This window comes from Hibiscus syriacus, unplaced genomic scaffold, assembly GCF_006381635.1.
Source record: "Hibiscus syriacus cultivar Baekdansim isolate YM2019G1 unplaced genomic scaffold, ASM638163v2 tig00111540_pilon, whole genome shotgun sequence".
Taxonomy (NCBI): domain Eukaryota; kingdom Viridiplantae; phylum Streptophyta; class Magnoliopsida; order Malvales; family Malvaceae; genus Hibiscus; species Hibiscus syriacus.
The window spans coordinates 656047-676707 of NW_024063114.1; the positions used below are offsets into that span (position 1 = coordinate 656047).

At 33.9% G+C, this 20661-nt stretch overlaps 2 protein-coding genes, 1 non-coding gene and 1 pseudogene across 3 annotated transcripts; all 4 read right to left on the reverse strand.

Moving 5' to 3' along the window:
- Positions 1 to 7296: 7296 nt before the first annotated feature.
- Positions 7297 to 7953, reverse strand: LOC120164547 (early nodulin-like protein 1). The gene is made up of 2 exons (XM_039174244.1): positions 7758 to 7953; positions 7297 to 7676 (listed from the first exon to the last, which is right to left on the reverse strand). The coding sequence occupies exons 1-2, from the start codon at positions 7951 to 7953 to the stop codon at positions 7297 to 7299; spliced, it is 576 nt and encodes a 191-aa protein (XP_039030175.1).
- Positions 7954 to 8544: 591 nt separating this feature from the next.
- On the reverse strand, positions 8545 to 10630 carry LOC120164530 (annotated as a pseudogene).
- Positions 10631 to 11910: 1280 nt separating this feature from the next.
- LOC120164603 (nuclear transcription factor Y subunit B-9-like) lies at positions 11911 to 13500 on the reverse strand. Its single transcript, XM_039174292.1, has 2 exons — positions 13446 to 13500; positions 11911 to 12557 (listed from the first exon to the last, which is right to left on the reverse strand). Exons 1-2 carry the CDS (start codon positions 13498 to 13500, stop codon positions 11911 to 11913), a joined length of 702 nt encoding a protein of 233 aa, XP_039030223.1.
- Positions 13501 to 19694: 6194 nt separating this feature from the next.
- LOC120164660 lies at positions 19695 to 19889 on the reverse strand. Its single transcript, XR_005519753.1, has one exon. It is a non-coding gene; the product is annotated as a U2 spliceosomal RNA (small nuclear RNA).
- Positions 19890 to 20661: the final 772 nt, after the last annotated feature.

Genomic DNA, 20661 nt, shown 5'->3' on the forward strand with positions numbered 1-20661 from the left:
ACAACCTAGATTTTATTTGTATTAAACTTGCATTTCGTACAATATTTGTATTAATCGAGCGCAGACATATCAAATCCACGGGGCCACTGCCCATGTGCTACATATTTTTAATTTTTTTTGTTTATTTCCTGGTAAATAATTGAACCATTCATGGTTTACCAACACGATCAACACGTTCACCTTTCCACGCCGCGTGAACATACATAATTTATATTTTACCATTTCCATTCCTTTTTAATGTAAATATTTTGTAATAAATTACTTTGTAATTTAACCTGCTGGGTGTATGAGTAGCTGTGTTTTTTTTTATCTTATTGCAGTGTATGTTGTCGTGTTTATGTTTCTGGTTTTGTTTTGCAGTGTTATGTTCATCATCTGTGTATTTTTTCTTATTATATATATATATTAAAATTTAATCTTTTTACAGAAAAAAGTTGGAGTGTTATATATATATATATATATAGTATTTCCCTTTCTTTAATTAAAACACAGCCACAAATAATAATTAGGTTAAGTGGGAAAAAAGATAACCAAGAATGATTTGAGTTGACTTAGTTCCATTGATTTTCTTTTCGCAAGTATATTCGTTTGTATTTTATTTTCATTTATACACGTATTTAGAATATTTTTACGTATTAATGTTTCGTATCCCTTTTTAAATAAACATAGATAGTTAAATGAAAAATAAAGAACTTGTTTCAAAGAAAGAAGGAAAATGGAGAAGAAAACAAAAAATTCAAGGGATGCTCATATGAAACGAAAGAAGAAGGAAGCTGACAAGAAAAAAAATACGCGAGAACAGAAGAAGATGGGGAAGAGAATTGGAAATTTGGCATATAAGAGATTCGTTTTGAAATTAAATAAAGAAAAATTGTAAATTTGTTGAAATACATTTAAATGAAATATAATTTTTATATTCAAAGAAATATTATTATCGACGGTATGAGTTGAATGTTAATATGTTGATTACGATATGATGAAATTTGATTTTAGAATTGTTTGAGTTGTGTTTTGTGGATCCGTTCTTCATTTACATATGGGTGTTCAAAAGGTTAATTCTACCACTGACGGAATCGAATTATCATTAACCGAAATTTTTTATAATTTTCTTTAATTAGATTAATTTAAATATAATATAAGTATTTTTTTATTTGGGTTAAAATTTAATTAGGTGTTAATAATTTATGAGTCAATGTGGTTGAAAAATAATTTAATTAGATTAATTAGGTGTTGATCTGACCCACTGATCCAATTAAAAAATGCAGGGTATTTATAATAAAATACTCGATTTTTCGGGTCAAGTACCCGATCCGCTATTTTTTTCAAGTTTCTAGGTCGGGCCTCCATCATAAAATGTTGGTTAATCGGGTACCCGCCTACCCCGTACCTGATTTATTATATATATATATTTTATTTTTGTTTTATATTAAATTTTTATTCATAATTCTCAAATTATTTCACTATAACATTCTAAAATCCTAATTTCTTAAATTTTGACACCATAACGTTCTAAATTCTTAAATTTTTTCATATTGATGTTCTAAATTATTTTTTAAAATATTTATTTTAACTTCAAAATATTTGAAATTTAATTATATTTTTATTTTTATTTTTAATAATTTTATTTTAATTATTTAATTTGAATTTTTAAATTTTATGTGTGGATTATATATATTATATACTTTTAAATTTTAGAATTTTAGAATTTTTCTTTATAATTTTTTTAAAAATAATATAATTTTAAAAATAAAAAAATGTGAACAGGATATCCATGACCCAGATTATATGTTATATAATTTTATATATATTAACTTAAAAATATTTTTATATTAACTTATTAAATATATTTTTATTATTAACTTAATTTAAAATATATTTTTATTTTCACTTAAAAATATATAATTTATTTTAATTTATTAATAGTATGACTAAATTGAGAGAATATATAAATAACAATGACTAAATGTGTGGACAAAACACAAATATAAGTAGTCATCTGTGTAGTTAACCCTAAATTTAATTATGAAAATGATTAACGATATGCTATAACAAGAGTGGAATAAAAAATATTCATTATTATCATTAAAAAATAAATATCTATTAAGTAAAATTACATAAAAAATTAAATATGTAAAGAAATTAAAGAGATGAAGAACAAGAAAAAGAAAGAAAGAAAAAATATGAAGGACAATATAATGAAAATTATAATAAAGGCTTAAAGGTGATTGTTGTTTCTGTAGTAAACTTAATTTATTATTTTCGTTCGTGTCATTTTTTTTGCATCAATTTAGTCCTGAAAGTTGTCTATGGTGTTTATCCTAGTTTTCGAAGTCTGTTGACTTTTTTCCAAACAGAACTGTGAGTATTCTATGTATGTGGATTAAGAGATTAAGTAAAAATATTTATTAAATACACTAGTTAGAACAAATTCTCAAAAAATTATTATTTAATTAAGTGAGATTAAGGGATTAGGTCAAATTTTTTAGGATTTTTTCTAACCGTTGTATTTAATAAATATTTTGAATATTTTATTATTTATTTATTTTTAATAAATATCACGTCACCATCAATCTCATCCATAATATTTGGTTGATATGAAAATCGATAGTGTTGAAAGATGCAGAAGACTAATGGTTTTGTTAGTCAAAATGGACATCGAGAGCTAGGATAAACACCATAAACAATTTCAAGGACTAAATTTATACAAAAATATGATATCAGTAAAAATGATAAATTGAATTTACTACAAGAAGAATATCAACGACCCTTTTGTCCATAATAAAATATAATCAACAGACCTTTAGTTAAAGGTTGACGGCATCATCTTCGTAAATAGTTAAGAAAAAAATTTATAAATAAATAAATAATTGTTATACATTTAAGTTCTATATATATATATATATATATATATATTAAGATGTCCTAATCGAGTACACATGACATGATACCACAAATTAATTTTGAAAACAAAATCATTGGTTCCTGCCCTTCCTTTTTGATCTCGAATGAAATTGCGTCTCTATTTCCAACAAATTTCTTAGGGAAACCACATTGTGCTTTGCTTTTTAGTTCTTTTAATAAACTCATTAATTCCCTCTCGTGATATTCCCAATTCCTTCCTCAGCCAAATTCAACAATTTTTCCATGAACTTTTCATTCCTTTGTTATCATCGACTTTCTCCGCGTTGTGGGATAAAAGATGCTTTAATACAACAACTTTTTTAATTAAACTTTCCTACGTTCTAACTTGTAATAAGGCTTATTATGTTCTATGTGTGGATAAATTTATACGCTTGACGTATTATCAAGTAAATAAAAATACCAGCTTTTGAAACTCATCAAACGATCTCAATGATAAAAGGGTGTATTTTTCTCCTTAGATGTTTCGAGTTCGAGCAGCTACGTCTACAAGATGTGTGAGTTTTCGATAGTTAAGAAAACTATAAACATATATAACCTTGTAATTACCCCCAAACTAATAAAAAAATATTAACCTTTGATTTCATTAAAGGACATTACCAGTAAAAAATGTTATTTTTCCTATAAAATTCGAATTTGAATAGTTGCATGTGTCTGTAAGATGTATGTGGTCCATAGGTTAAGATTTTCTTTTAGTACAAGAAGATTAAAAAAATTTAAATAGATAATATATTGTAATCACTTTATACTAATAAAAAATATTAACCCTCAAAGAACCATTAATATAAAGCTTTATGCCTATTATTAAAATAGATGTAGTATAAAATTTTCTTAATATTATACCTAAATCTAGGGCAAATACTATCTATTTAATTAAAAAAATGGTCATTTAGAGTTATATTTCCTTCTTGACAGCAAAGTTCTGTGGACAATTTCGGTTAAGTTTCGTTTCATTTGTGCAGAAATTGTGTGTTCTTCCCCCAAGTAATCGTACCAGGATGGCCTATAAATACTAGGGAATGAATAACCGAAGATCATAGGCATCCAACAATTACAAAGCTAGCTCTAGAGAACCCAATCTCTTCATGCAATATTCTTTTTTTAGGGTTCCAATCTCTTCCATTAGCAACCCTTTCCCTCTCCTGAAGCTATGGCCTATTTGTTAAGCTACGAGGAAGCAGGCAGAAGATATTAGAGAAAAGGGGAAGGCAAGTTAAAAGAAGATATTCAAAGGGATTTTCCTTTAACTTGTCTTTGCCCTTTTTCTCTTCTATACTTCTTAGACTCTCAAAAATGAAGAGATTAAGACATGGCTGGTTGAGGTTCAGTATTGTTGCCGAGAGTGGCAAAGGCAAGTTAAAGAAAAAAAGAGTTTTATTTGTTAATAATTCAACATTTTTTTTCTTTAACTTGTCTTTGCCATTCTCTGAATATACTCTATATCTTTCTCCCTCTAGATTCAACGATCAAAACGTTTAATTAATTGAGTCACAAGTGGAGTGACAAATTAAATCTTATAATACTCATTATAATTTGTGAAAGTAGTTTTTAATTAAAAATACATCAAATAACCCTTTTATTTTTTTTAGAGAATTTTTTTTCTTCCTTTATGGTTGGTGGTTTGGGTCTGATATTTGAATGGGTTTTGTCGGGTTTTGAGTTAGAAGGGTGATTTAAAGTTTCTTCGTCCATGGGTAGCTTTGTCGAGTAGAAACGACGGTTTTTGGCAATTGGGTTGTGTTATAGGTAGGATGGACCAAAGGGATATCGGCTCAGGGTGTTGCTTTGTAAAGTCTTTACATTTATTTAAAGTTATAAAATGATCACTCGACTATTAATATGTTCATTTTCTGTTAAAAATTGACGACTGTTTGAATTGAACATTAATCTGCTGATTATGATATGATAAAATCTAATCCCTAAATCTCAAACGACTATCATATCTCAATCAACAAACTAACATCTAGCTCAGACTGTCATCAAATTTTTAAGGAAAATGATAAGTTAGAACATATGAATAGTTAAGTGATCATTTTGTAACTTTTAATAGTCGAGGAACTCAATAAAGCAAAATCATATAATCAAAGGACCATTTTATAACTTTTAATTAATGGGTGACTCAAAAAAGTATTATCACATAGTTAAAGGATCATCTATATACTTTACTCTATTTTTTATTGATAATATATTTTTAAATTATCTCCCTGGGAAGAGGAAGTAGATAATGGCAGCTACGAGAATGTGTAAGAATGATGTTGGTGTTTTTCACCCGTGCCTAAAAAGGGATTAAACTACACATAAGATCACTTAGTTACATGAGATTCTAATTTCATCATTGATCTTTTAATTTTATTTATTAGACCATTTAATTATTTAAATGTTGTTAATCAAATCACGGTTAAACTTTAACAGAGAGTGTGATATGGTTGTTAAAAAATTTCCATAATCACACTTTCCATCTATTTGTCTGAATTTAAATTTAATTTAATAAATATAATCCTCTAATTAAATAATAATTAATATTAAATTGATAGAATGTATATGTAATAGGAAAATATATATAATTATACCAAAATATTTAATTGTCGTGACACTATCTCCATTAACTATTAACAATGGTGGCTTGATTGACATAATTTATATTGTTAAGTGACCTGATTGACAAAATTAAAAGATAATTGGTCAAATTAAAAAATTAATAACTAAATGGTCATGGGTGTAATTTGACGAAGAAACAACTTTTTTATTATCAAATTAACATATAATTACACTCATAATTACTTATTTTTTTATTAAATAACTGTTAAATTTTAAATAAACATTTATTTTAGTTACTAGACTTTTACAATTATATTATGATTTCTAATATTATTAATAAATTATAAAAATATTCTTATATCGTAAATGTAAGTTATGCACATTAATAAAAAGAAATAACATTTAATTTAATTCCTAAACGAATACAAAAGTTTTAATTGATTCTTTTAACAAATATTCTTAATAATTAAAAAATATAAAAATATAACAGGGTGTGCACAAATGGTTCTGACTATATGACGCTGTTTTATTGAGTTCCTGACTATTAAAAGTTAAGAAATGATTCGACTATTCATATGTTCTAAACTCATCATATTTTTATTACAAAGTGACGACAATCTGAGTTGGACGTTAACATGCTGATTGTGATATAATAAAATTTGATCTCAAAATTTTAAAAGACTATCAGATCTCATTCAACATGTTAACGTTCAACTCAGATCGTCATCAAATTTTTAACGAAAAATAACAAATTTGGAACATATAAATAGTTGAATGACTATTTTATATTTTTTAATAGTTGGAGTACTCAACAAAACAATACCTTATAATTAGAAGACATCAATTTATAACTTTTAATAATTTAAATAAATGTAATTAAGAACCATTTGTATATTCAAATTTAGTTGAATTAAATCATTACTGAATTGAATTGAATTGAATTTTTTAATTAAATTCAAATAATTTATGAACAATAAGGTCTCATTTACACCTCTACATCTTACCACTAAGTTTTAGTTTTAGCTTTTTACCATAAAAAAAACTAAGTTTTAGTTTAGTGGAATTAGTAAATTAAAAACATTTTGAGTGACAATTTAATAGTTTAATAGTAATCAGTTCATTTGGACCTTTATATTATCATGGTTTTTTTCCGCAAACAATTTTATTAGTTAATCCAATTAGGTATATAGAAATTTATTTTAGGATATATAACATTTGTTACAGTAACATCAAAATATAACAAGAAACTTTTCACGTTGAAGTAACGAGTTTTCTCAAATAATATCGAAACTTGTCATCTCGACGTAACGATTTCTAAGTCATTGTAACAAATGTTGTATATCTCTAACTAAATTATTTTGTGCAATGCTACGGTATTAGGCTAAAAATCTAAAATTACCTAGGATGGTTCCTTGTTTAATTAGCCCATTGTTATGCCCGGTCGGGCTGGAACAAAGACAACCAGTCTGGTCCAATATTTGAAGCTTTACCAAGTTATTATTATTATTATTAAATTTTATATTCGTTTCCTAGTTCATATTCAGGTTTGTCTGTCCAGTGTTTATGACTCGCATTGCATGCCAATTTTTAAGCATATCCTATACATTTTACGTGGACCAATTTTATTTGAAATAAATTTATATTCTTTTATATATTTCTAATAAACTTACCACAAAAGCTAGTGAAAGAAAAGAAGATTCGGAACAAATTAAGAAGTAAATTATAATCAAATCATGATTCAAAACACAGAAAAGCGCAATTGATTGTCAAGAACATCAAATGAAACCCAACAACGAGCAGTTCCTATAATAATAACGATAATAATGATATGATGACTAACTACATCAGCAAATACATCATTACCAGCACTCCACCGAGTGCCGTCATGAAATAGGATGCAACCGTCTGCTTGATGGTCGAATTATGCGGCAGAGGCCCCCAAAACGAGTCCCAACCGTCCCCATCATCGTCTTCCATAGGCGACGGTGCCGGCTGAGGAGATCCGATCGCAGCCGCAGGGTGCACCATTACTCGAACGATCAGTTTCTGACCAGCTAGGCAGTGACCTCGCTTCCCACTGATGAAGTAGAAGAACCCGTACCGATCGAACACGAAAACCCTTTTGCCGTCTTTCAACTTAAAGATCGGATCAGCAACATTGCAGTTGGTGTAGCTTGTATGGTCCACCACCAACACTGAGTCATTGTTATACTCGAAATCTAGTATCACACAAGTGCACAACCAAACATAAGCAAAACTATACGGGTGTATGTATGTGTGTATATATTTAGTAAACTTACAAAGAGAGTCCCCAACGTGAAAGCGGTTCCTTGAGGCCCATTCGTTGTAAGTTTCGGATTCGTTTCCGGTTGGTTTTGTCCATCCTTTGTCCCCACCAACTTTGAACTGAAAAGCAGTGGCGGCGGTGACCATGGAGACGAAAACCAGAGAAAAAAAAGAGAATTTGCAGAGTTTCTGAAGTGAAAATGAAGCCATTTTTAAAGCCTGAATTCTTGTGGAATATGAGCTGATAGATAGAAGTAGAACCAGAATGAAAAGCAAAGTTTGTAACTTTATAAGGGGAATTGCAAAAGTGGGCGGTGAAATGGCAGTTATGTTAGTTACCTTTATTGCGTGGGGTTGATTGTGGGGTTCTACAGTTAATAACCTGACAGTCCCACGTTGTTTTGAGCTTTAACTTGGTCTTATTGTTTCCCCCTGGATTCAACTCCAGTGTATGATCAGTTTATTCAACGGCTATGATCCTCGGATTCTTGTTGATCAGAGAATAGACATGCATGCCAAAGCAGTTCTTGATAAATTTCATCTTATAAAACCTCTCGCATGTAAATAATAGTTTTTAAACATCTGGTTTATTAGTTAAGCGATGATTATCAATCGAGTAATAATTAAGGAACAATGGCGGATCAGAGCAAGAGAGGACGTTTTGGAAATGCGTCTTCAGATTAGAGCAGAGGCCACAGATAGTTCAATACGGTACTTTTGAACTCAAACCAACGAACTCCTAGGTGATATTATAAGCAAAGCAATGAAAGAATCAAACAATCAATGAACTATGAACCCTGGTGGACTTTCAAGCAGTTGTTTTGCTTTCTTCATCATCCGAAAAAATGTCGTCAACAGTTAAGCTACAAGAGAAAGTAAGACTCGGTTTCATCTTCGGAACAGTCACCGGATCAGCCTCATTGTTGAGGATCTGAAGGACTCGTCTGATTGACGGCCTCGCAGCATCGTCGGGGTGTGCACAGCTCAAACCTATGAGCAACATCTTCCTCATTTCGTCCTCTTTGAAATCCCCATTCAACCTTTTATCAGCAGCTTCAATGATCCTTTCCTCACCAAACAAGCCCCACACCCAGTCAACCAAATTCATCGTCCTCTGGCTGTTTAGTCCCCCTTCCCTCTCGATCGGCCTTCTGCCGCAAGCGACTTCGAGAATCACAACACCGTAGCTGAAAACATCAGTTTTCTCGGTCGCTTTACCATACTGAAGATACTCAGGGGCAAGGTAGCCCATAGTTCCTGCGGTGAGTGTTGAAACCGGACTCTTGTCATGATCCATCAACCTGGCCAATCCGAAATCACCAAGTCTCGGATTAAAGTTACCATCAAGCATTATGTTACTCGTCTTAATGTCTCTGTGAATGACTTGTTGCTCACATTCTTGGTGCAGATAAGCCAAGACAGAGGCCAATCCTACAGCAATGTTTTGCCTATGGGACCATGTGAGCAATACGCCATTCTCAGGGTCTTGATGAAGCACTGCATCAAGGCTTCCATTAGGCATAAACTCATAAACAAGCAGCAATTCACCTTTCTCGGCACACCAACCTTGTAACCGAACCAGATTCTTGTGCCTCAAACCAGCTATAATGGACAATTCAGCAAGAAACTCGGTTTTACCTTCGCCGGAGTGTTTCGATCTCTTCACCGCACTAGCTGAACCCGAAGAAGAAACGGCCTTATAAACATTTCCGAACGCCCCACATCCGATGATTCTACTTGAGTGAAACCCTCTTGTGGCTGCGTACAGTTCTTTGTAACTAAACTCCCTAGGCCCTGCCAAAATCTCAGCTTTGAGATTCTTGTCTACTCTCGTATTCTTCCATTTCTTCACGAAAACATAAACGAAAACCGAAAGAACCACGAAGAAGAAAGCCGGACCGGCGATTCCGAGTCCTAAATGGAGCCTGCTGTGGTGTTTATTGGGAGTATTTGATGTAGGAACAGTCGGTATTATCGTAACTGAAGTACCAGATACATTATGAGGATGTGATTTGGTCTCACGGGGAGGAAACCAGAAGTCTTGAAACTCCAATTCTCAATCGTATGAATTGCTGTACTCCCTTCAGTTGAAGCCGAGAACCCGACAAAGACATAGTCTTTAAGATAACCAGACAAATCAATATCCACAGACAACAATGGTGTCGGAGGCTTACAGTCGAATAACTCAAGAAAACATGCAAGACCCTCAAATCATTCTTGTAAACAATCCAAGCACTGATCAAATTCCCACTCTTTAAATCAATATCTTGAAACAAAGCATCAGCTGCCTCTATTGAGATGAGCGAGTTAATATCCAGCCCGACATGGTTTTCACTCGAATCATTGAATCGAGTATCGAGCTTGGTATCGAACTCGACGGCTAAAAACTTGTTCTTGGCCAAACGCGAAGAGTTAGCAAGCCCGAGATACCCACCTGGACTCCCGAGGATTCGGTTGTCTGGCGAAAGAAAGAACGTTAAGCCATCTCCGTAAGAGGTTGGATCTTCGCTGCTGCTGACGGAAAAAGAGAAACGTGTGGAGAAAGAAGCCGTGATATTGGATTCTTGATCGAAGAAACGAATTGGGTAGTTGTAGATGAGGGTACCGGAGCTTGAAGAAGGAACGTCAATCTCCCTGGTTAAGCTTATGACGCCATTTTTAAGATGGGAATCGCCGAGGATAGTGAAGTTCCTGACAGTGAAGAATGGGAAATTGAAGCTGGTGCTTTCAGCAGAGATCAGAAATGGGGAATCGAAGCTGAAGAGGAGGAGAAGAAGAAACAGCAAGAAAACAAGAAGGTTTCTTGGTAGCATTGTCTTTTGATATCGGATTCTATGATTGGAGAAACAAATTTACCCAAATTCCCAAATCGATGCTAAGTTATGAAAGTGTTTGAAGTTTTTGAAAGGGTTGGAAAATAGGCGCCTGTGGGTTTTTGAAGAAGATAAAAAGAAGTATTTCTTGGAGCCTTTCTTCTTTTAACTTTAATAATGGAAATATAACGGTCAGATAGAAGATGACTGATTTGACCAATTTCAAACAGTGTAGTTTTAGTTGGATTTTGTGTGTGCAATTTTTCTTATGGATCTATCAGATTAGATCCTGCAACATCATGTAACCCATTTCCATGAAAAGCATCAGAAGAAACTTTGAAGGTAGTTGAAATATCTTCCATGAAGTTTCCTGTTCAGAGATTTCATTGCTTTCAGGCACACAACTTGTTACACCATCCGTACAAGCATCCTTCTTGCTCCCCTGGCAACTGCTTTTCATGGGAGCCGAAGTTACTTCATTCAGATTATCTGAAGAAGCAAGTGGTGTAAGAGAACTTTTCTCCAATGACTTCATCACATTTCAATCTTCAATATAAGACTAGAAGCTTTCTTCCCAGTACGTACTCCCACAAATCATCAAATTCAAGTTGCTTGGGCAACACCTTCATAGCAGATGAAGATTGTGGCTTTTTTCCCCCTGTGGATTCCAAGTTGACTCTTTCATACCTATTCAATTACTTGATAAGAGATGGATTGTTACCACCATCCAAGTTAGAGGCGGAACTAGCTGAAGCCTCAAATAAACAGAATATGCAACAAATGCATCACATCAGCATTCCGTTACCGCAACGTCTTTTAAAGGAGAGTGACCGATCTATTATAAATCAATAATATTGTGACAAATTGTTACTCTTGAAACTTCAAGGGAAAATAAAAATGTAATCAAACGTTAATGTCCATTTATAAAATTTACCCTTTCTTTAAATGAAAATAGTATTTAACTTTATTAACAGGATTGCATTCCTCTTTTATTATTATTATTTTATTATCAAAATGTAAGTTACTTGGAACATGTTCAACAGCTTACTTCAAATGTACATGAAAAGTCGAAACATTTCAAAAAATAAAGGGGTGTTTGGAAAAACTTTTTAAAGTGTTTTTAGTTTATTTGAGTATAAATAACTGATTGATAGTCAAATTTTTCATTTTTAGTGTTTGATAAACACCCCAAAGTAAAAAAGACAGTCCAAGCAAAAGCTATTTAACCTTACCAATGAATGCGCCCAACTGCATTAAGGCAACAACAAAATGAAATCCCCAATGCTTTTCTCAAGTTTATCTGTTTACACATATTTTGCTTACTTTTTTGTTCATCTTGATCTAATGGTCTTTGTCACATGTACTGACCAAATGGATCAAAGTTATTATTAGTCAAAGAAGCCTGTGAAGAAGATGATCCTCCTCCAGCAGCCCCACCAGAACCATCTCTTAAATACCCTCCCATGGCGGTTGTCCCATCGAGAAACCCCTGTTGATGATGTCCCACATGGAAAACAGGTGGTGCATAAGGCGGCGCCATCATTATCGACGACCCGTAGTCCATCCCACGCTTCAGAACCGGCTCGCCACGCAGTGAAGTCCTCTCGTTCTGGGTTTCCCGATACCGGTTCAAGAAAACGGTGAGCGGCTCGACGTACTCGTCGAAACCCAACTTTCCCATGGCCCAAAGCACGTCCTCGGCGGTGATGGTCTTGCGTTGCTCGCGTTGACAACGTTCGTTGGCTTCCCCGGTGATGAAGCTGATGTACTCCGAGACGCATTCTTGGATGGTTAGCTTGGCGTCGTCGGAGATTTTCGCGTGCGTCGGGAGGATGCGGCGCATGATACGGATCACGTTGGCTATCGGCATGTATTGATCCTGTTCACGTACCGTGCACGGCGGCGGCATGGCGTTTGAGTTGGCGGCGTTTCCATTGTCGGTGCTGACGATGCCATTGTTGTTGTTCGAGTTTGAGGAGCCACCATGTATTATGTTCAACCCTACAGCACCGAAAGCATGAGTATATTATTCCAAGACCATAATATAAATAAATTCTAGTATTAAAATTTAAATTAAAAATTAAAAATCAACCAAATATTAATGGAAATTAATTGGACCCCACCTTATGAAATGGCCCGAATTTTCTTAAAGAACGGGCCCCATCTATCACTGTTTAGATTCTTTGTTTGTCAGATCAAAGTCAAACCCTTTCCCCTTTCTCCAGATTTTAAGATTTCATCTTTCCCAAAACTCAATAATAAATTCAAACACAACTATATATATATTATTTATGAGAATGTTTTAGTTTTTTAATTAAAAATAATGAATTAATCTAAATAATAAGAAAATAGAGCATGCCTTTCATTTGGATATGATTAAAAAACACAATATATATATATATATATAACATGAAAAAACAAAAGAAAATCTAAAAAGTATGATAATACAACTTATTAAAACAATGGAATTTATATAAATATAGTATAAATTTGAGTTCATGCATGCAAATCATTATTGAAAAGGAATTAAAATAAAACTATAGTAAATGATTTATTTGATCATATCCCACATTTTATATTTTTATTACGTGATAAATAGTTATTAAATAAACAAAAAAAGGAGTTCATGGCAAGAGAAAAGACAAGGAGAATGAGCAACCGTTACTGCAAACATACAGAAGAAGTTGGTTTTAAGCCTAAAAAAAGCTGGTTTGACATCGGAAACAATATTTAAAGAAGGGATAACAATTGAAAGAAGACGTAAAACCGGAGATTTGGAATGAACAAATCAAGGTTGAAGCGTTGCATGCTGCAAATAAACTTGAATTTCAAGATCAAAATCCCCTCATTTTGAAAAAAACAAAAACTTGAAGGATTTTGTGGGCTAACCTGAACTTGATTTTGCATGCTTGTAAAAACGATTGAACCCATCGTCACGTTCCATGCCTTTTGTCTCTAAAAAGGGAAGAAAAATTGTAAAAAGAAAAAGGGGTTTTAAAAAAGGAAGTTGAGTAAGGGACTTGTGTCCTTAGAAAGGGTTCTTGACCGTTCAAGTAGGGGATTTATATTGCTAAACAGACACACTCCACATGTCTCTAACGAGTATTGCCGGTCACACCAACCCCTCATTGGACAATGCCCTCCCCTTACCGGGATTTACAGGTGGCCAATCTTAAAATGTGCTTCAATACCTTTCAAACCTAATTTCTAAAAAAATAATTATATAAATCAAATAATAATGATATGTTTAATGGCTTCTTACCTTGGGAAGTGCTATTTCTGGTATATCATAAGTGTTACAGGACATTCTTATTTAATTATTTTCTATATGTGTACGTTAAAATTCTCGCATTTATTTCTAAATCCATTTTAGATTATGTTTTATAGTTCTTTAAGCGATACTTGTAGGGCGGTTATTCTTTTGAAAATTTTAATTTTTTATATATTTTAATTTTTTTATATTTTTGTTGAAAATTATTTATTTATTATCATGTTTCTCTTTCTTATTTTTAACTTTTAGATTTGATTTGGATATATTATTTGTGTTTGATGATAGTTTTCTCGTGTCGTTAAACTCCAATTTGTAATTTATTATTGGTCTTTTAATATTTTAATCCCTCTTTCTTGTATGTTTATCGATGCAATCATATCTATATTTTGTTCAAATTTTTTAGTTATGTTTTTTACATTTTTCTTATATGATTTTTGTGTAATCTTAAGTGATTAGTTTCTTATGTAATTGGTTATATGAAAAACATCTTGATTATATGTTTAGTTTACAAATATAATTAAAAACCTTAGTAATTTTGAATAATTTTTCATTTTAATAAAATTAATGATTTTCATTAAACGATAATTTTATTATTATATTAAAAAATTTAAATCGACGTCAAAATTAAACTAAATATTTTTAAAATAAAAAATGTAATTTTATCTTGAATATTTTGGAAGCCCCTGCCCTAGTGCTATTGTATGGGCAAAGACCATAGTTGCCCCTTAGTGCCGTCCCTGAATTGAAGTTACAAATACAATGAAAGATCAAAATAATTTACTCATTCACACACATAATACATTTAAATTCAAATTTCGTATTTACAATTTTTTTTCATAAATCTATTAGAAAAAAAACTTAATTATTCGCTCTCAACAATAGTATATCTTTTACTAACTAAAGTGGAATAAAATCCGAATTTTGAACTGAAAATGTTAATAATTTTTTTAGTATTTTAAAATAATTATAAGATAATTAAATTTTAACAGTAAGGATAAGTCAGAGTTAGATTTTTAAGAAAAAAAGGTAAATTACGTGTTTCGTACTTAAATTATTAATCTTGTGTCGTTTTAATACTTAAAACTTTTAAGGAAAAAAAGGGTAAGCCATTGCAAATGCTTTCTCACTCAAATTCACAGGCATCCCTGCATTTGATTTTATGGTTTCCTCGAGATCCAACACTTCCCCTTCTCTTATCGATCGGAAGGAACCAACCTGAGCCGCACTCAGAAGCTCCTCGTTGCATATTTTCCGAAGATGTCTCCAATAGTTACCGTAGGGTGAAAAGGCGATATCTGTGCACTCAAAAGTAGTAATCATGGAGACAACGAGGAAAGGCATGTAAGCAAAGACGAGATCATGAGTTTTCATAATCTCTCTAGCCGTTTCCGGGGAAGAAACGACCACAGTAGAAACTTGACCCAGTTGGAGGTGCATAATGGGGCCGTGCTTGATAGCCAAGTTCCGTAGGGTGAAATGGAGCAAATCAGAAACGGTGACCTGGTGCAGATTTCCGATCAAAGGTAGCTTCCATGGCCCTGGAATCACCCCTCGAGTTGAATTCATAGCTCTTGATTTCCTGATTGCAATAAACAAAACAAGGAGGAAGATGATGAAGATGTAGAATAAGGGTATGCCAAACTCCATCAGAACAAAAAAGAGGCGCGGATCTAAAGCCTGAATATCAAACTTTATCGTGACTATTTTTTCAATTTTTGCTGGCCACAGGTGTCGAAGATTTTTCTGGAAAGTTTCAAGTTGCATTAAACTTTGAAGTGATGCATTTGTCTGATACTGTACTCAGTTCGGCTAAGTTCTTGTACCAATTCACGATTGCACAAAGGACCAAGTGCATAAACCACGTCTTGTTATCCCACTGCAAATCGTAATCACCAACATCATGTCTTCTACCAAAAGTGCATCTACTATTCCCACACAACTAAAAGGTTCGAAACCCAAATTTAAAAAAGAGAGTAACAAACTGTGGAATCAGACCAAAGAAAGGTTTGTTTTAAGGGTTCTTATATTATATAATTGTTCTGAAAATGGAATAATTTCAGGCCCTTGGTTTCTGCACCATTCGTTGGACTGCATCTTATCTCCGCTCACAAGCTTACAAAATCTTTTAGTTTAAAGCTAAAAAAAATAGTGTTTTCATTTTGAAGAACGACAATTTTAGTGATACGATTGAGGATCCATTGACATTCATTTTACGGTTGAAATGTCCCATGATCCACCATTTCTACCTCTTTACTTAAATACGGCTCGAGGCGGGATAAGTTTAGACCGGTCTGATAGTTTATATTTGGATAAACGGTCAATTTTGTTTCAGTTTTATAAACGTCTGGTCACTTGATCTAAAAACTTAATTCGTAGTTATTTTCATTTTGTTTTAATTAAGATGTGGCTCTTACCATAAACTGTTGTTAAAGATTTAACGATTGGATAACGTGGCACGTTAATAAAATGATTCAACTTTTGTTTTAACTCTTGAACTTAAGATAAAATTTAATTATGGACATTTTTGCAAATCTAAAGCAGTTTAGGGATAGTTTTGCAATTTACCATTTTTTAATATGTTTTTCTTCTTAATTCCCCTTACACCGCACACCCCCATCTCACCTCCAACAGCTACGCCCGCCAAACATCAGCCTCCTGGCCATTCGATCTGAAAGCAACCGCATACTTCGCCTCCGCGCCGACTTTGACCACCTCAATTTGCTGAAAAATGTAAGAACCAACGGAAAACCATCAATATACGTACCAATCACAGGAATTCCATCAAGATTCTCTATCGAAAGGGCCAGTAGGATCTAGTTGCTTGCAAAGAGTGAGATAAGTAAGGTAAAGAACGCGATCTTTGGCACCGATGCGATGATTGGTGTGTTTGCAGAAATACTTCAACTGATGGAGGATGCAACAACCGATCATTTGTTCGAGCCGTAAGAACAGCCAGTTGATGGCTTTCTTCTTCAATGCGATCACCGGCTTCGCACTGTTCTCTTGGTCGCAAAACTTGCATTTGGGCAGCATGCGATTACGCCAAATAGATGGTTCTCGGTCGTGCATGGATTGCTTGCTGCGCGCTATGTAAGTGGAGAATTTTTGACTAAAAAGTTTAACAACCTGCTCAATTGCATCAAAAGACTCTCTGGTGACAACAATGTCATCAACATACACTCTCTGGTAACATAGAGTGAAACATCGGCAGACGAATTATGAAAGCCTAGCACAATGAGAAACTGTCTCAACTTGGAATATCACATCCGTGGTGCTTGTTGCCGTTAGATTTGGTTTGAAATTAAGTTGACAAGTTGAAAATTTCATCTTGGTTGGTGGCCAACTTATTGAAAATTTCATCTTGGTTGGTGGCCAACTTATTGGAAATTTCATCTTGGTTGGTGGCCAAACTTTGAACATGGGAATTTCATATTTGATGGCTAACTTGTACACATTGAAAAATTCTTTGGTAGGTGGCCAACTTATTTTTCATGTTTGATCCCAAAAATATTAGGTTATTTATAAGTTTAGTCCTTAAAACTCAACTATAAATAGGCCTAAGTATTTCATTAAAAATCATCCCAAAAGCAAGTTCTTTCTTCCTCTTGTATTCTTCATTCTCCCACTTTGGGAATTCTAAAGAATTCCATTTGTTGTAATATTTGTGATATAGTGAAGTTATCATCCGGTGTGGTGCCCGAGGAGTAGACGATATTCTCTTCGAACTTCATAAAATTGGTGTGTTCTCTCCTTTATTGTTTTTATTCAACTTTTCCATTGTGTTTCAATATTCAATAGTTTTACAGGTTTATCTGTTGTGCAACCTTTGGTGATTTTGATCTTGACATTTTAGGTCAATTTTGAAACTACGTTCATGTGGGAAATAACCCGATTTCCCCAACAGTTGCAAGCCGTACAACGCCTTTTTCAGCTTACATATAAGGCGAGATCCATCGCTGGCAACCTATTTGAAACCCAGAGGTTGTGTCATGTATACTTTCCTCGCTAAGTTCTCCATTAAGAAAGGCATTATTTATGTCGACTTGGCGAAGTTGCCATCCTTTCGAGACTGTTAGCGACAAAATGACATTCATCGTGGTTGGTTTAACCACAAGGCTAAAAGTTTCAGTGAAATCATAGCCATACACTTGTAAGAAACCTTTAGCAACTAGGCGAGCCTTATAACGGGCAACCGAATGCCGTTTGATTTTGAATAAACACTTACATCCTACCACAGTTCGTCCTCGAGGCAAAGGAGAAAGCTCCCATGTGTCATTGTTTAACAAGGCATCATGTTCAGCTAGCACAACAGGTTTCCAGTGGGGATGAGATAAAGCTTGATGAATGGGCACTGGTTCATCAACTGTTGCAACAAATAATTTTGGTTTCAAGATGCCATGTTTGCTGCGTGTGATCATAGGGTGACAGTTGCAAAGATCAGGAACATGGGCAAGAGGAGTAGCCTGAGAGCAGTCAACCGAGCCATCAACAACATACATAGTATCGTCAAGTTGATGGGAAGGATCTTTGCCCTCATCTTGCTGCTCGAGACATTAATCACTCAACGTCAACTGTCAGACTGAGATTGGGAAGAGACGAGCCTGCTGGGGACAGATCACCGTGACTAGAAACACGAGCAAAGGGTAGATGACAAATATGTCTTGCTCCGGGTACAAGATAAATTGACCCATTAGAGGAATGAGTGTCTGATTTGGATGTCGTAGGGAAAATAGTCTCATAAAAAACAACAAATATTAATGATACAAATATTAATGAGCAATAACTGCATTCATGAATTTTTGAAGGACAAATATTAATGAGTTGTATGTGTGGCTAATGGTAATATCGAAAATTACGAAGTTGAGTTTCCGCCTTCTGGCCCGCGAGACTTGGCCTAGCTTTAAATTGAAAAGGCTTAATTTCCAAATAAGTGCCCAAATTATCCTTTTTGTGTCAAATAAGTGCCTACGGCTTTTTTGACCCATCTAGGTGTCTAACGTTACAAACATTACCCTTTTAGATACACAGGTCATCAACACCATTAGTTTTTCCCATTAAATGACACGTGTCAATACCTGGTAATTTTAAAAATTTTATATCAAATTTTAAAAAATAAAATTATATACTTTTAAAAAAGAAAAAACATAAATTTTGAAATAACCCCTAAACTTTGAAAACTTTCATTTCAACCCCTAAACTCACGTCGTACGCCACCCTTTACTGTCGACGAAGCTCCACCCGACCTCCCCTCCCCGACGACCATAACCCCTATGAAATCGTTGCCGGTTGACGATCAATCGACCATAAATTTACGTTTTAAAATCTCACAAACATAGGATGAAAATCGTGATTCCACGTGATTTTGACGACAACTACGACGATATATAACTAAGATGATGTCAAAGACTACATCGGCGGCGGCGACGAATTAAGGTTAGGATTTAGTATTTTGGGTTGTTTTATAATATAAGATACCTTTATAAACGTAAATTAAGGTTTTTTATAAACATAATAAATAGTATTTTTAATATTTTTTTATAAAAAATAAATTTCAAAATAATCAGGTGTTGACACATGACACTTAACAGGAAAAGGACGTTGACGACTTGAATACCTAAAAGGATAACATTTGTAACGTTAGACGTCTAGATATGTAAAAAGAAAAACCAAAGACATTTATTTGGAAAAAGCATAATTTTAGCACTTATTTGGGCATTAAGCCTAGGGGTGTAAACGAGCCGAGTCAACTCGAGTATTGCCGAACTCGACTCGAACTAGAAAACTTTCAAAAGTACTCGACGTAAGCCTGAAATTTTCAAGCTCGACTCGAACTCGAAAAATAATATTAAAGCTCGACTCGAACTTGAAAAGGCTCGAACTCAAAAAAATTCAAGAACTCGATTGAAGCTCGAATTTGAGCTCGATTCAAACTCGAGTACTATGAAAGGTTCTCACCCTCAAAAATAAATTTAATACCGGATGAGCCATTAGCCTACGTATCAGATATTAAGCTAATAAACACACACTACACTTGATCTTAGCCAAAAGGCTGAGAAAGATATACTTAAGTTATTAACAGAGGCGTTTAGTCCACTCCTTTTATAACTGCTCTCCAATGCTCTAACTCTCTTCAGCTTCTAGTGTGGGATATAAATTCAAAAGCCTTTGGACTAACGAGGAGCCTTTATCTCTTCTCTTTATCTCTACCGAGTCCACTATATTACTCAGTCTTTGATATTACTCTTGTCTTCTTCGTCGACCATGATCCGCTTCTTGAAATATTCGAACTCGAATATTACCCACTACCACCCGCCTGCTCGACTCATCCGTTGCTCAAAATTATAGTCATTTCTCTCGATTTGCAGGGGATGTTGGTAATGATGATGATCTTCAACACCCAGGGTCATGGAAATTGATGAAGGGTCTCCGCCGTTGGTCCGCCAATTACGTGCCTTTGTCCCCCATTAGTAGGGATGGAAAACGGGTACAGTTTCGTGAATTTCGCACCACATCCGCTCCAATTGGAGCGGGGATGGGTATAATTTTAGCGGGTAGTGGGCGGGTGTGGATTTATAAAGTGGTACCCGTCGTGGGTGGTGGGCGGGTAATGTCTCAAACCCATTACCCGCCCCACATCCGCCCCGCATCCGCCCGCCCCACATCCGCCCACCCCACATCCGCCCGCCCAGCTAAATATCTATTAAATTTTGGACCATTATGAATTTAGGTGTAATTTTAGAGATTAATCTATAAATTTTAATATTATATAATATATAACATATAATTTAACCAAATATTAAGGATATTTAGTCTTTAATCTGGTCTCTTTGATTA

What these genes read in the sequence shown, in the direction of transcription:
- LOC120164547 (XM_039174244.1), bottom strand. Translation starts at nt 7,953, where the DNA reads ATGGCTTCATTTTCACTTCAGAAACTCTGCAAATTCTCTTTTTTTTCT. An exon ending in TCACGTTGGGGACTCTCTTT is followed by an intron (nt 7,677 to 7,757) that starts GTAAGTTTACTA and finishes GTGTGATACTAG; the next exon opens with ATTTCGAGTATAACAATGAC.
- LOC120164603 (XM_039174292.1), bottom strand. Translation starts at nt 13,500, where the DNA reads ATGGAACGTGACGATGGGTTCAATCGTTTTTACAAGCATGCAAAATCA. An exon ending in GCATGCAAAATCAAGTTCAG is followed by an intron (nt 12,558 to 13,445) that starts GTTAGCCCACAA and finishes TCGGTGCTGTAG; the next exon opens with GGTTGAACATAATACATGGT.